We start from the raw sequence: 14,802 nt of genomic DNA on the forward strand, positions 1-14,802 counted from the left end.
TGCGGCCACTTCAAAGTGGCTTTGGGGTCCAATGGACCCCAGGTATCCATTAGAGGGTTAAGGAACACTTTCAGACATTTTTCCGGTGATCCTTCAAAACTTTTGGCAGAGACTAACTTCTTGATATCCTTCTCAAGGTGTTTTCATGAAAGAATTTAGGAGTACCCGAGGAGGCTTTTTCAGTTCTATTAAGTATATCTTTAGACATTGCTTCGAAAAACATCCTTTTTTTATTTCCTCAGTGGTCGCAAGAAGACCTCCTCCACGGCTTGAGAAATTGCACAAGAAATTCTTCGACGCATTTTTCCTTAGGTATCTCCAGGAGTTCTTTGAGCGATTGCTTAATAAATTTCATGAGATATCTCTTCAGAAATTCCTTCCGGAGTTTTTCCTCGGAATTATTTTCAAAATACGTACAGAAGTTTCTCATGATTTTTCAGGGGTTTCTATGTTTGCAGAATTGCCTCTGGAATTCTTTTAGGGATTCAGTAAATCCATAAAGCATTCCTTTGGAAATTCAAAACGTCCACTCGATATTTTGTGCAATTTCAGGTAGAACTACTGAAAAAAAAATGGAAATCATTGTAGGGTCAGGATAAATATCTGACGAGATCACAGTGATTTCAAAAAGAACTATTGTAAGAATTTCTGCAGGAATCTATGAAGGAAATTCCCAAATAATTTCTGAAGGAAGTCTTGGAGGAATTTCCGCAGGATTTTGAAAAGGTAGGGGAACTTACGAAGAAAATAATATATGAAGCAAAATTCATCGTTGAATTGCGTAAAAATCCTTAAAATACTGTAAGCGTCCCTGGAGATATTTCTAAGAAAATCACCGGAGAAATTTCATAAAGTATCCATAGAGAAATTACTAAAAGAATCCTTGAAATTTTTTTTTAGAAATCTCCAGTCTAATTTCTGTAAAAAAGGATTTTGAATGAATCCCAAGGAAACTCCTAAAGGATTTTTAACAAGAGTTTCTGAATAAATTCGTGAAGAAACCAGGAGAAACTTCAAGGGAAAAGCTTGGTGGAGGTCTTAGAAGAATTTATTAAGAAACTTTAGAAAAGTTCATGGAGAAATGCTCCAATAGAGACATGAAGGAATTTCTATAAAACATCTGGAGGACTCTCTGAGGTACTTAACTGAACGCTTGCAAAAATCGCCGTAAATCCGTCCAAAATCACTGAAAATAACAATACAAGATTCTCTGGAGAGATTTGTACTTGATTTTCTGGATGAACCCCTCAATTAGGAAATTCCTGGAGACATTCTTGCGATTATTTCCAATGGCATTCTTTGGAGAAATTCCCGAGTTTATCACTGACGAAGTTCATGAAGAAATTTATGTAGGAATTCCTTAAATATTAAAAAAAAATCGCTGACCAACAGATTTTCAGATTACAATCTTGAAAAAGACTTTCTAATATAGAAATTAAAATAATCAAGAAAAACAAAATTATTGGATCCCTGGAGAAAATTATCAAGGATTCCCTAAAGATACTTCTGCATTCTTTACAAGGATTTTCTAAAGGACACCCTGGAAGAGTTTTTGAAATATGTATTCCCAGATAAAGTTCCAGAAGGGAACCATGTAAAACTTTCTCAACGAATTATTGGTGATATATTTGAAAAAAATCCTAAGGGCATATAAAGCATCTGGAGAAATTTTTCGAATAGTCACTGGAAGAATTGATGAAAGAATCCTTGGAAGATTGCATGTACACAGACAAATAGACGTAACACTCTTCAAAACGGCTTGGCACATGTATGTAACGATCAATTCAAATTTCATTTGATTTGCGCGATCGTTCCACCAGATGCGCTAGTGTTCGATCGCTTTGACGTTTGCCAGTGTACACGTTGCTGAATGATGCAAACGGAAATTACAGGCGATTTATGTAGTAGTGTGCGTGTTAGACAAACGTCAAATCAAAATCCATCATGGCCGACAGTGTTGCGCGCGGTTCTATCAACAGGTGGCAGTGTGCTCATGAAAAAGACAGCGGGCAAAAGTTTATGATGAATTTCCTATAAGAGTTACGTCTGTTTGTCTGTGGTATGTATCTATAGTACACTTTTAGAAGGAAGTCGTTTTTAACGAATTTCTGGAGAGTTTTGGAAGGGAACTTCGGAAAAATATTCTTGAGATTTTTTTCAAGATTCCTGGACGATTTCTGAACTTTTTATATTTTGTAAGAATTCCCTGGAAAATTTTTTGAAGGAATTCGTGGATAATTTTCAGAAAAAATCTCAGAAGAAATTTCTAGAAGAATCAATGGAGAAATTTCTAAGGAAACTTATGGAACTCTGAAAGAATGTCTGTTGCAATTCATAGATGGTTTTGTGAAGAATTAATCCCTAGAGAAAATTTCTGAAGTGATCGGTGCAAGATTTTCTGAAAGAAACCCCGGGATGAATTTCGAAAGGAATCCATGGAATAATTCATTTGTTTTGAATAATTCTTTGTTTTTTGATTCATACATAGTTTCTAGAATCTTTAGGGAACTTCAGAGGAATTTTTAAAGGTATCACTGGCAGAATTTCTAAAGAAACCCCTGCATAACTTCCGAAAAAAAAACAATTAAAGAATTTTTGAAGGAATCTGTGAGAGAGCATCCACAAATGACAGCATTTTCATGAAATAAATCGTGAACAATTGGAGAAATTCTTAATAGCGTTCCACTGGAGAATACTTTAGCAATTCTTCCTGGAGACTCGTCCAGGAAAACCTTCTGTAGACTTCCTTTAGGAGTTACCTCTGGAAATTCCTCAAGGAGCTCCTTCTGTGGATTGCTCCTGGTCTTCCTTTCGTGGTTATTTCCTAGAGCTCATGTAGTAGTTCTTCCCGGAAATTGCTCCTGAATTTTCTTTCTGGAGATTTCTCAAGGAGTTCTCTCTAGTTCTCTCTTTTTATCGGGAGTTCCCGCTAGGGATTTCTCCAGGGTTTCTCTTTCGGGATTCCTCTAGAAGTTCATTCTAGCGATACGTGCAAAATTTAATCTAGGAATTCTTCCTTTTGATTCATTTAGAAGTTCGTTCTCCAAGGACTCTATCAATGAAATCTTCCAGAAGTTCTGGAGATTCCTCCAGAAGTACCTTTTGATTATTTTTCAGGAGTTTCGCCTGGGAATTTCTCTTGGAGTTTCTTCTGAAGATTTATCCAGAAGTTTTCTCTAGTGATTACTGCAACGGTTTCTTCTGTGGATTTATCCACACATTCCGCTGGAAACTTAGTCAGTTCGCTAAGAATTTTGCCAGGAATTTCCATTGGAAATTCCTCCAGGAGCTCCTTTCAGAGATTTCTATTGGAGTTTATCCTGTAGATTACTTCGGTAATCCTTGTTATAGATTGTTTTAGAAATTCAGAGAAGAATTTCAGAGGGGATACTGTGTTTTTTTAAAACATCTGTTGGAGGAATCTTCTGAGAAACTCTGGAAATATTTTCACGGAAATTCCTGAAAAAATCGCTGGAAAATTTCCTGTGAGAATCTTAGGAAAAAAAAATCTTAAGAAATATCAGAAACGATTGGGCAAAATCCTGAAAAAAAAATCCTTGTACTACTCCACGAATGAGGCCTTGGAGAAATCTCTAGACGAGCTCCAGAAGAACTATGGTGAGTAATTGCTGGAGGAATTCAACAAGGAGTTTATGGCACTTACTCTTGGCGAAATTTTGGGGAAAAAAATCTGACGTAATTGAATCGACATGGAGAAATTCTAAAAAAAATCTAGAGGAGCAATTGGAAGAATTCCTGGATTTCCTGGAGCATTTCTCATAGAACTCCCAAACTTTTCTCAGAGGAACTCCTATTTTGGAGAAATCATGAGAAAGTATCATTTCCCACAGGCACTGGCGTAGCCACGGGGGTGGGGGGGCTTAGGGTTAAAATCCCCAGAAGAACTTTTGAATAATAGCCAGAAGCTCTGAATTAAAACTCACTGGAGAACCTTTCGGAGAAAACATAGAGAAACTTCTCGAAGAGTCCCTTAATTGTAAAACAAAATACGAGAAGTAATTCTCAGTTTAAATTCTGGATCTCCAGTAGTAACCTTGAGAATTCCGAACAGAACTTCTAGAAGGACTCTCTCAACTCATTTGGGAAAAAAAATCTGGGAGTTTTCAGATGAAACCCCGTCAAAACATTTGTAAGAAATTCTACAAAAAATCTGCAGATATTTCCCGAGTAGAAGGGAATAACAACAGCATAAGGGGCTGTGTTGTTTTGGCAAAATAACTGAATAATAAAATCGATCATTTCTAAATTATTAAATACCACAACATATTGTGTTATAAACTTGTCTGTCATAAGTGGCAAAATAACAAATTCCATAACAAAAAAATGTTCCTGGGAAACCATTTCAATATCTTGTTTTGTTAGTTTCAATAACAACTTAATAACAGTGAATTCGGAAAATATTTCAATAACAAATTTTGATAATAATAAATATGTTATTGATAATAATCTGAAAGCAGAATCTGCTATGATATCAAATTCGTTACTAAATAAGTTACAATACTTATTAAATAAAATTATTCGCTTTGTCTCACAAGCCCGCCCGTAACATGAGGTTCATCACTCTGACTCCTTCAGCTTTTAATTCATTCTACGAGATGTAACTAATGGCGGTTCAGCCACAGCCATCATTGGCTGAGGAGAGGGTCACAGAAGGTGACCCTTCCCAGCGGCTAACGAGACTCTGTATTTGCCTTCAATCCCAGGGTCGGCACGCTTATCCTACTATTTCGCGGATTCAGGGAAACACTTGGATTGCCTTTTTCACACTCCTTTATATTTGGTATTTGTGCACTTTCTCTCTTTCCCTAGCTCTCTACCTTCACTCTACTTCCACCCACTTTCTTAATCTTATCTGACCTTTTTCTTCCTTCTTCGGGGCCCCTTTCTCCTGCTGCCATCATCCACCTTCCTCGTCCATCTTCTTTTTCCCGTTTGATGCGACCTTTATCGCCCAATCGATTCGGGGTCCGCGACCACTGGAGAACAGCTCTTAGGGTGGTCCTCGGCCTGGTGTAGCGAGTGGCCGGATCATCATCTGCCCAAGCCTTCGCCGGATGTAGCCACGGCGGATGGTGACCCATTTTGGGGTTAGGGTTCACCTCGGTATAACTAAGGTAAAACCTCGGGGTTCTGTGTCCTTGGAATCCACCACACACACAATAGGAACACATTAGACACTATAAGTACAGAGGACTTCACGAGTGTCGATCACTTGGGCAAATGGCCGTTTTTTCGGTCGATTGAGTATCTCTAAGATCCTAATGGCCTCCTTTCGCTATCAACGTCTACGTCCATGATTCAGGTAAGGCAGAGGCATCTGTTGGCTAATGTTGACGGGTGATGGTAGCTGCTATATATGGCTGCGTCCTTTTCGGGTGACCAGCAAACACAAAGAGTGGAAACAAACAACACAAACACTTTCCTGAATTTTAAATAAACAAACAGACGAAACTACACTATAACGCGACAAAATCTCTGAAACTGAAGAATTTTTAGAATGCTCAACAGTTTTGCAAAAAAATTTAAGGATATTGGAAATATTGTACAGATTATTACAATTTTTCTGGAAACTTTCTTATAATTCCTTCGATTTTTCCCTGGATTCAAGAATTATGTCGAATACTCCTCCTGGATTCTACAAGGATTCCACCAAAAAAAAAAATATATAATTTCTCCTGAACTTCCTCTGATGATTCCTACAGGACTTTCACCAAAATTGCAATATTTTATTTCTAAAATTCCTCTAATCATTTCTCTAAGGATTCCGTCAAAAACTTCTTATATGTTTATCAAGTGACTTTGTCATAAAATTCTTCTAGAAATTCGTCGACAGATTTGGTCATAAACATTTCCACAAATGTCTCCAAAAATCTTCCAGAAATTTCTCCGGGAGTTCTTCTACGGAATCTTTCATGGATTTTCAAAGAATACTCTAGAATTTCCTCCAGAATACTGCATAGAATCCCTTCCAGGATTTCTTCAGAATTTCCTGTGATCATTAGTCTTGAAGTTCATCTTAAGGAGAAACTTCAGAGAATACAAACATGGCTTCCACAATGGCCGACTTTTCCCCCTACTCACGTTTTCAAAAGCACCAATCTTGAAAATTTGTAAACAAATGCTCTAGATTTGGAAAAGCTGGCTCTTTTTGCAAGTGAGCAAAGCCAGGATAAACAAATGCGGCTTGATTTGATGCTTCGTTCATCAGATTTGTGCATCTAAAGTTTGTATGGAAAATCGCAATGGGATTTCTTGATGTTTCACCTTAAGATTTCTCTGAAATTTTTTTTGAGGATTTCACCAAGAGTTTTTTCCGAAAGATTCTCCAGGAGCTTTTCAAAAGATTCTGCCAAGAATTCTAATAGATAATTGCTCAGAAGAATTAACTTCGAAATTTCTAAGAAAATTACGCGAGGAGTTCTCTTGAATACTTCCCCAGGGATTTATCGAAAGTTCCTCCAGAACTTCCAAGTGCTTATCCGAAAATTATTTAAGGAATTTTTAAAAGGAGTCGTTCTGAAATTTCCTTCTTAACTGAATACAAAAATTGAACAACACAAAGGGACAGGCCATAATTGACGAATTGTTGCTGTGATTTCAAAAAATGTTACTGTTGTGCTATTGCTGATAAGTGGATCAATACTACAACATGGATGAGTTTTTGCAGGAATAATCTCTGTCTGGTTTTTTGTTTACTTCTTCATAACAAATGAGCTAATTTAGTTTTAAGATACTTGAAATCAGCTTGTCAATAAAAGTGTTCAAGTGCATCGCATCACCCAATGTTGAGATAGGAATATTTGAAGGCAAACGAGAGTAAATAGTGTTGCTTTTCCTTGTTGATTATTTAAATTGGTCATGTGATTTTGAGACATTCTTCTATGATAGATGTGTATCGGAGATATTCCGACGCCATGGTAACACTAGCGATTCAAGCATGGGTGTTTTCGGTTTCGTACCCTGGATGTGATTTATCACCAGCAAATGCCACAAACCAACAGACATGCCTCAGATTCGTAATATTTTATGTTTTACATCTTTTTATTTCATTTCCGGTACTTTTGCCCGATGTTTTTTTATTTATTCAAATAATTGTATTCCATTTAGTTTGCTGATTTATAAATCCCACAGTTCTGCGGAGTAACGCCGGCTTCTGCAATGACTACGTTGCCTGGGGAAAATTGGTTCCAATGCAGATCAATTTGAAGAAACACGCTTGACAAATAACTGACATCTGTCAACACTGTGTAGAGCGCTCTGCGTCTCCGTTTCGGACCCAATCAATCAGCGCCGATCGTTACCATCGCGTAAATTTACATCTATAATTTAGTTTATCTTTCTAGTTTCTTTAATGTCCATGGTTTATATCGAACGGTGTCTTCCCTTCCCGAAGGCGTTCCACCTCTAAATATCGTATTGTTTTTTTTAGCCGTCAGGCTCCCGAATCACTTACCAATTAGGTTTAATATTTATAGTATTTCTATAATGATTCCTCTAAAGATTCCAGTGTTTTTTTTTGCGTCCGGGCGTCCGAAAGTGTTCCGCGTGTGTGAGTCTCGTCGCGCATTTGACTAAAACTAAACGTTTGTTTGAGAGCTTTTCCCTTTTTTTGGGTTAATGTCTAATCCACTGAAATCACATCTATTAGTATGACACTTCTGCTTTAACATTGTTCTCCTCGCGGATCCACTGGCGGAAACATCGAATTGTGGCCTATTCTAGTCCGGATGCTCTAATTTAGTCTAGGAGTTTTGGTGCAACCGCTTATTTGCAAACTTTCAGAAGACAGTTTTGTTTCAGTGTTTGTTTTGCTGTCACACTTTCAGGGGTTTGAGACTAATATTGGTCCATTCAAACCTTCTTGTCGGGGCCGGAAATATTTCAGCGAGGAGTTTCCTAATAAGTTTTGAAATGGTGGGATGCATTGAGTTAGGTTGGGACTGGGCTGGGGAAAGGAGGATACGTTTCAGTTTCAGTTTCTCGTGGCACATTGTCAATAGCTCTAGATTTGGCTAATTTGGTCGCTAAAGTTTGAGGAGGAAACTTGTTCTACTGTGGCGCACGCCGCCGGGTTGCCAAATAAATAAAATTTCAAGAATCTGGCGGCTTAAGCCACGTGTTCGCACCATTCGCAAATCGCAACAATTAATAATGTTTGTGTTAGTCTTTTTCGTACTGATTTTCAGTAGATAGTTCCTTAAACAATAGATACATACTTCCAGAGTTGTGACGACGTACTAACACCTAGGATTTACCTATATATTCTGCTTTCACTTACGACACTAGTTGTTTGCTAAAACTACCCATTCTGTTGATCATTAAGAGACATTGACACCGATGTAAAGGAGGGGTTCGATATTCGACCGACTGGCATATCTATTCACCTCCAGCGTGAGTACCCCTAAGTGGAAAAAACGTTACTTTTATGCATACGTGTGTGTTGGTGTGTGTGTGTGTATGTGTGAGTGTTACATCCTTCAAATTTATTTATAATGTTGCCTGCAACATGAATTTTCAATCATATCTAGAGTCGGTAGTCAGTGTTTCATTGTTTACCTCTAAAATAAGTCGATATTATAGTCTGACGGCTGTCAGTGACTGGAGCGCCGCCTACTCATCTCTTGCGCGTTAGGTCGATAGACTACAGTTAGGCGTGATCCGTTGTTGGCCGGATCGCACTAGAAACGGGATTTGCTTGTTGGGGATACTAACGAAAAGACAAAGTCACGAGCTGGCTAACGCTCTTCAGACTTCGAAGGGTATTTACACAGCCAAACAGACGAAACACTTGCAAAATTTCCATCGACCACTTTTTTAACGATAATTTTGAATCAACATAGTTGTAGGTTTCAGAACCAGAGGCGCGCGCATCGCTTTTCTTCGCGTTTGACATTTCACACTAGCGCCTTCTGTTGACGATATTGCACAACTCAGTGTAGCGTGAAACATTTCCACCAGGTGATGGTAGTGTGACCTGGGCGATGAATTTTCACGAAAATTGTTCTAGGTGTTTCGTCTGTTTGTTTGTAGTATTTAGTTCAAAGGATAAATATCAAGAAGGTGTTCCTTTGCCATTCGATCGCTATAGAGCTAGAAATGTGGGTTTCCTATGGAAAATTAAGGGCCCCTAGAGTCTTATCATGCACCGTTATGTTTACAGTTTAGTTGTTATGGTTGTTTGTGTGCTTTAGCGGGACCGACGAATGTGTCAAACAGGTGCATAAATTCGGATTGACGTTTCGATTTGGCTTAAAGTTTGTATTGTTAGTCGTTAGAACAGTAGAAAGTGATATGTTCGCGTTGTGGTGGATAAATGTTCGACGTGTGAGTTGCTAAATGTGATTTCAAACTGACTGAGTATTACAATTGATTATTTCTCTTACTTTGGTTTCGGAAAGTGTGAAGTTTTCTTGGTCAATTTGCTTAGTTTAGTAAAAATTTCAAAACTGTTCTAAAATTTGCGGGAGCTGATCAGTCGAACGTATTGATTTCCATGAATACTTGTGTTATCGAACATAACCTACATTAGGAAAGCTTGTGGCCTCCCACGAACCATCCACAGCACTGTGACTCCTCGTCCGCTTTGACCGTCCGTCAGTACTCCTGATTTCAGACGCTCTCCGCCGGAGGAAGTGTTCGCTCGCAGCACTTGCAGATCAGTGAGCTCATCCGTTCCGTCAGACAAGCCCAGTAGCTGACCAGCACCGAAGTGTGTTTGGATGAAATAGACTCCGATTCGGCGTACGGAGCTCGTTGACCAGCGCCATCCTGTGACGATTGCCGCCGACTGTACTGCAGCAGTGGTACCGGCGGCGGTGGGTTGCTGCCACCGGAACTGCTGCTAGCCGGCAACAACTGATGCGACTGTCTCGACGATGGCGTTGGAGTAGGTGAATCCGTCTGAAGTGAGCTCGACGCCAGCAGGATGCCTTGCAGTGATGGTTCGTAAGGGTGTTGTCAAATGGTTTCGCTTATGCTGCCCCCGCTTTTAGTAGTGTCATCTATCGGTGGCTGGCGCAATCCTCCTCCTGAGCTTAACGTCGTATCGTTAGCTTCCTCATTCAACGATTTGTTCAGAGAAAATGTCAAACTCTTGTGACTTCCACCGCAACTCGAGCCTCCTCCGCCAGCAGTGCTTCCACTTAGACTTCGACAGCAATTTCGACCTATGGGTACATCCAAGCTGTAGGCACGATTCCGTGCCGTGTTGATCGAACTAATGATGTCGCTGTTCCGTTGTTGCATAAGTATTGGCGATATCGACTTTGGTTGATTCAGTATCACTCCGGTAGCACAGCAGTACTCTCCCATTCCTTCGCCTCCGCCACAGATCGCAACCGAACCTCCCACATCTACAGTCTTTGATTTTTCCAGAAGGCGTGCCTTCTTCTGCAAGCAACTAGTGCTGCCTCCTTTTCCCGATCCGTCAACTTGGGGTGACTCCCTAACATCCACCACATCTACCGCAACCGTTTGTTGCAGCTTCTTGGATTCCTTCGAGTCAAAATTAAAGCTCAATCTTCCAGTCAGTTGTCTCAGTCTTGATATGATCGATTTTGACGCCGTTCCATTCGTCCCGTTTACTGCACTGCTGGTAGCTTTCCCAGCAGAACCCGCTTCTTCGCCTGATCCTCCTCCATTGTTATTGTTGTTACTCGCGTTCTTTATCTTCTCCAGCTTCTGCTGCTGACACCAGTTCATCTTCCTGCCAATGTTTTTATTATTGTTGCTACTGTTGTTGTTATTGTTCAAGTTTGCATACAATTTCCCCGAACTCGTCGCCACAGCCGTTGCCGTCGTAGGCACGCTTATGTTCATGTTCTCACAGTCTTGAACCGCTCGCAGCTGATGCAACGCAGCCGCCGCCTGCTGGTAGTGATGATGATGGTGGAAATGCGCATGGTGACTAGATTGAAATGGCCCCTGTTGTTGTTGTTGCTGCTGCTGTTGCTGTTGCTGTAGTTGCTGTATCAGCTGTTGCTGCTCATTGCTACTGTTCAGACTGGTACTGCGGTCCGACGACGAGTACATGCCGCTACCGCCGCCGCCACCGATGGAATCGTGCTCCAGACTCCGGTGCTGCCGCTGATGGTAGTACACACTGTTATCGGACACCACGGTCTGTATCTGGATGCCGTCGGACATCCGGCGGCTGTTACTGTACTGATCTAAGCTAATAGCACGATTTGAACCAAAATACGTTCGATTAGTATGCTGAATGTTGCCGTGGGAGCCACGAATGCGCGTACCTGTCGTGTAGTACTCGCCGATCATCGACGGGCGCTTCTCGCGGCTCCCCTTGCGGGAGCTCGGGTGCGATTGCTTGCGGTGACTACTCTCGGTATCCACCTTGAAGCGGGACGTTTTCTCCGCAACCTGGAAATGGGTGGGTGAAAAATTATGAAATTAGCCTTTTTGGATATCATAAAGTCAGTGTAAGCAAACTGGCGCTACCCATTTGGGAAACTATCACGATCCTGACTTGGTAGGATTTTGTTTTGCGATCTTCATACTTCAATGTCGTCAGACATCGGTTAGAGGTTCAAGCAAGCGTTAAAGTCAAGAACAGAAACATAAAACCACATCAAAGAAGATTTCCAAACTCACCTTTAACAGAAAACGTTACTGAAAGTTCATTGCGGACGGTTAAGTATGAAATTCTCAAGGTTGAGCTTTGTTCGTGGGTCTTAAATAATCAAACATACCGACATTTGACATAATACTCCAGTATTCTTCAAAAAATTTCCATTAATAGACAAGAGCAACGAACTCAAAGAAATTCTCAAAAGCACAAGTCATTTCAACTGTCAGTGAAATGGCAAACTGACGTGTCATGCCTCGAGCATGTATGCTTGTCTACAACGCAATCGTCTGCTACAGTCGTCCCTGAACTTACAGTGCTGTCACCATTGATGCATCCAGCGTTAACACCCTTCCCAAAAAATGGCTCACCCCATACTCACATCCACTTCGGTGGCCGTCTCCGAGTCTCCACTCTCGCTACCCTCCGGAAGGTCGTGCAGTTCGGCTGTAATTAAAATAGACTCATCAACAGATGTTCCACAGGCGGATATTTGCGAGGGGATACTACGTCTAGATTTCACGCTGATGCCGCTCTGCGACCGCGGCAACTGAGGCGATCCGGTCGAACTGGTTCCCAATCCTGGCGTGCCCGTTCCCGGCCCGGATCCGGTTCCCGTTCCACCTGTGGTCGTTCCACTGCTGACTCCGGTTCCGGCCGTACCCGTTCCAGCCGTTCCCGTCGTGGCCGTACTGTTGTTCTCCGACGATTGCTCCGCTTCTGCAATCGACCGACGCGCCCTGGTGGCCACGTCGTTCAGTTTCCTAGAAAGTTCACAATCACAGTTATCCAAAATTTCACACGGGAACACGGGAAACCTACTTGTAGTAATCCAAGGCCACCCGCACCGGAGTGATGATCAAGTCGGTCAGTTCCGGCAACAGTTCCCCAAGTGCCTCGAACAGCGGCAGTAGCACCAGCCCGATGAAGCGCACCTGGCTGCCCGGTTTGCTGACCTTGTCCGGATCCATGAAGGGCGTCACCGGCAGGCCTTCGGACTTTTCGGCGGCACTTTGGGCGAAGAACTCCTGCAGCAGCCGATCCAGCCACGGTTCGGCCACGTCCATGGGGCGGGCCTCGTTCGAGATGTCCGCCACCTTGATTAGCACCATGCACAGCTGGAATGGGGAAGGAACGAAGACTTCGTTACTGTCGTTCGGTAGAGAAGTCATGTATGAACCCGCGGATACTTACCAAATTGGTATGAACCTTATTGTTATAGTCGAAGATGGGTGTAGCCTCTTGGAACTGCGTTAGGATTTCATTGTGACGGGCCATATCCGTGGCCAGAATGCAACGAATGATTCCCTCGCGAACGTCTCTGTGAAACAGAATAAAGAAAGTAAAATATGTAAGTAAGTACCGTTGAAATCAGTGATGTTATTGAGGTTACTCCTCATTTACTCAGTGAGTATCCAGCTCTCAGATAAACAAATAACTACCAGTATAAGCGCCCTTGCTTTACTTGGCGTAACGCCCCCACTTGGACAAAGCCTACTTCTAAGCTAAGGTCAAAGAGTACTTTCACAATTATTGACTGAGAGCTTCTTCTGCCATCAATCATTTTGCATGTGTATATCGTGGATTTGGCAAAAAGATAGTGTATCCCCATTGGCATTGCCCAAGGAAGTCATGTTTCCTTTACGAAAAGATCATTGACCGACCGTGAATCGAACCCGTCACCACCAGCAAGGTCATGCTAGATACCCTGCCACACGATGCAAAATGGTCAAATTTTTTTTTTCTAGAATTTCCTTTAGAATTTCCTCTAAAGCATCCATCAGAAATTACTCCGGGAATTGCTCAAAACAAGCGTCCATTAGTGTGTCCCAAAAATAGATGTTCAAAAAACCAAGATGCTGAACGCTTAAATAAAAGATATGCATATATAAAGCATTTTTGTAGAACATTTCGATTTTCTAAAAAGACATTTAGAAGTTCCGCCAGGGCAATTTTTGAAAAATGACCCTTTTTCATGAACATTTTCAAAAAAAAATCATTTTTATTCGGAAAATTTTTTCAATTTCTGAATATATTTATTTGTATTCTTCTATGGGCTTTTGGGCATTCTTGAAGGGTATTGGTCCATAGAAAAATACAATAATATTCAAAAAATTCAGGAGTTGAAAAAATGTTTCAATAATTTTTTTTTGAGAATTTTTATGAAAAAGGGCCATTTTTTAAAAATCGCCCTGGCGAAACTTCTAAATGTCTTTTTAGAAAATCGAAATGTTCTTCAAAAATGCTTTATATATGCATATCTTTCATTTTAGGGTTGAGCACCTTGACTTTTTGAGCATCGATATATTTTTGGGACAGCGTAGCGTCCATGGATTTCCTCAGAAATTCCTTCATGAAATCATCCACGGATTCCTTCAAAAACACTTTCAGGAATTCCTCCAGAATTAAAAAAAAAGTTCAGAATTTCTCCAAAGATTTTTTTAGGAAGTGTTCCACAAATTCCTTCAAGTTTTTCAATGTTTTTTTTTTTAATTCTTCAGGAATACCTTCAGAAATTTTTCTCAGTAACCCTTTTTTTCTATGAGAAATCTTCTATTGAGTCCTTCCAAAATAACTCCATGGTTTCCTTCAGAAATCGTTCCAGCAATTCGGTCTTGAAATAAACCAAGCTTGTATTCAGAAACTTTTTCAGAAGTTTTTTTATTCAGAAATTCATCCAGGGTGTCCTGTGGGAATTTCTGTAGAATTTTCTCAAATATTCGCTCAAAAATGTCTCCAGGTAAACCCCCCCCCTCCCCAACCTTCTAGGTAAATTTCCATGTGTTCCTTCCAAAAGTTGACCCAGTGATTACTTCGTAAGTTCTTCTTAGGAAAACTAATGTTTAAATTATCCTTCAGAAATTTCTTCAAAATGCTCTATAGGGTTTCTTTTAGAAATTCTTGCACAATTTGTTCATCAATTCTCCTAACGATTACATTGATAATTCGTACAGGCATTACTCTAAGAAATCCACCAGAGCGTTAATGATTAATCATAAATTTAATCATGATTAATGATTAATGATTAAGATTAATCAAAATCATTAATCATAATCACAAAAAAATCTCATTTAATCATTAACCATTAATCTTAATCACACTGTTTTTGCAATCTAATCATTAATCAGTAATCATAATCATAAGAAAAAAATATTAATCAATCATTAATCATTCATCACCAAAAATGATTCATCATACAA

The 14,802-nt window shown here is 40.4% G+C and overlaps 2 protein-coding genes across 16 annotated transcripts in view; both read right to left on the reverse strand.

Moving 5' to 3' along the window:
* Positions 1-7,029: 7,029 nt before the first annotated feature.
* The window catches only part of LOC109415966 (high affinity cGMP-specific 3',5'-cyclic phosphodiesterase 9A), a 680,025-nt gene continuing 672,252 nt past the window's right edge, over positions 7,030-14,802 (reverse strand). For 13 of the 15 annotated variants that reach the window (XM_062856633.1, XM_062856639.1, XM_062856630.1 and 10 more), the window contains 4 exons: positions 12,797-12,923; positions 12,425-12,720; positions 11,985-12,366; positions 7,030-11,397 (listed from right to left, as the gene is read on the reverse strand). In XM_062856633.1, the coding sequence (XP_062712617.1) occupies positions 9,979-11,397; positions 11,985-12,366; positions 12,425-12,720; positions 12,797-12,923 (2,224 nt within the window). In that variant the 3' untranslated portion in view covers positions 7,030-9,978. The remainder of the gene's footprint in view (positions 11,398-11,984; positions 12,367-12,424; positions 12,721-12,796; positions 12,924-14,802) is intronic. The other 2 variants (XM_062856643.1, XM_062856644.1) reach the window with 2 other exon arrangements.
* On the reverse strand, positions 9,631-9,972 carry LOC109419143 (uncharacterized; the record flags this gene model as incomplete). Its single annotated transcript, XM_019693365.3, has 1 exon — positions 9,631-9,972. A coding segment is annotated over one exon (342 nt), but the record flags the coding sequence as incomplete, so codon positions are not given.

Source organism: Aedes albopictus, chromosome 3 (assembly GCF_035046485.1).
Source record: "Aedes albopictus strain Foshan chromosome 3, AalbF5, whole genome shotgun sequence".
Lineage (NCBI taxonomy): Eukaryota > Metazoa > Arthropoda > Insecta > Diptera > Culicidae > Aedes > Aedes albopictus.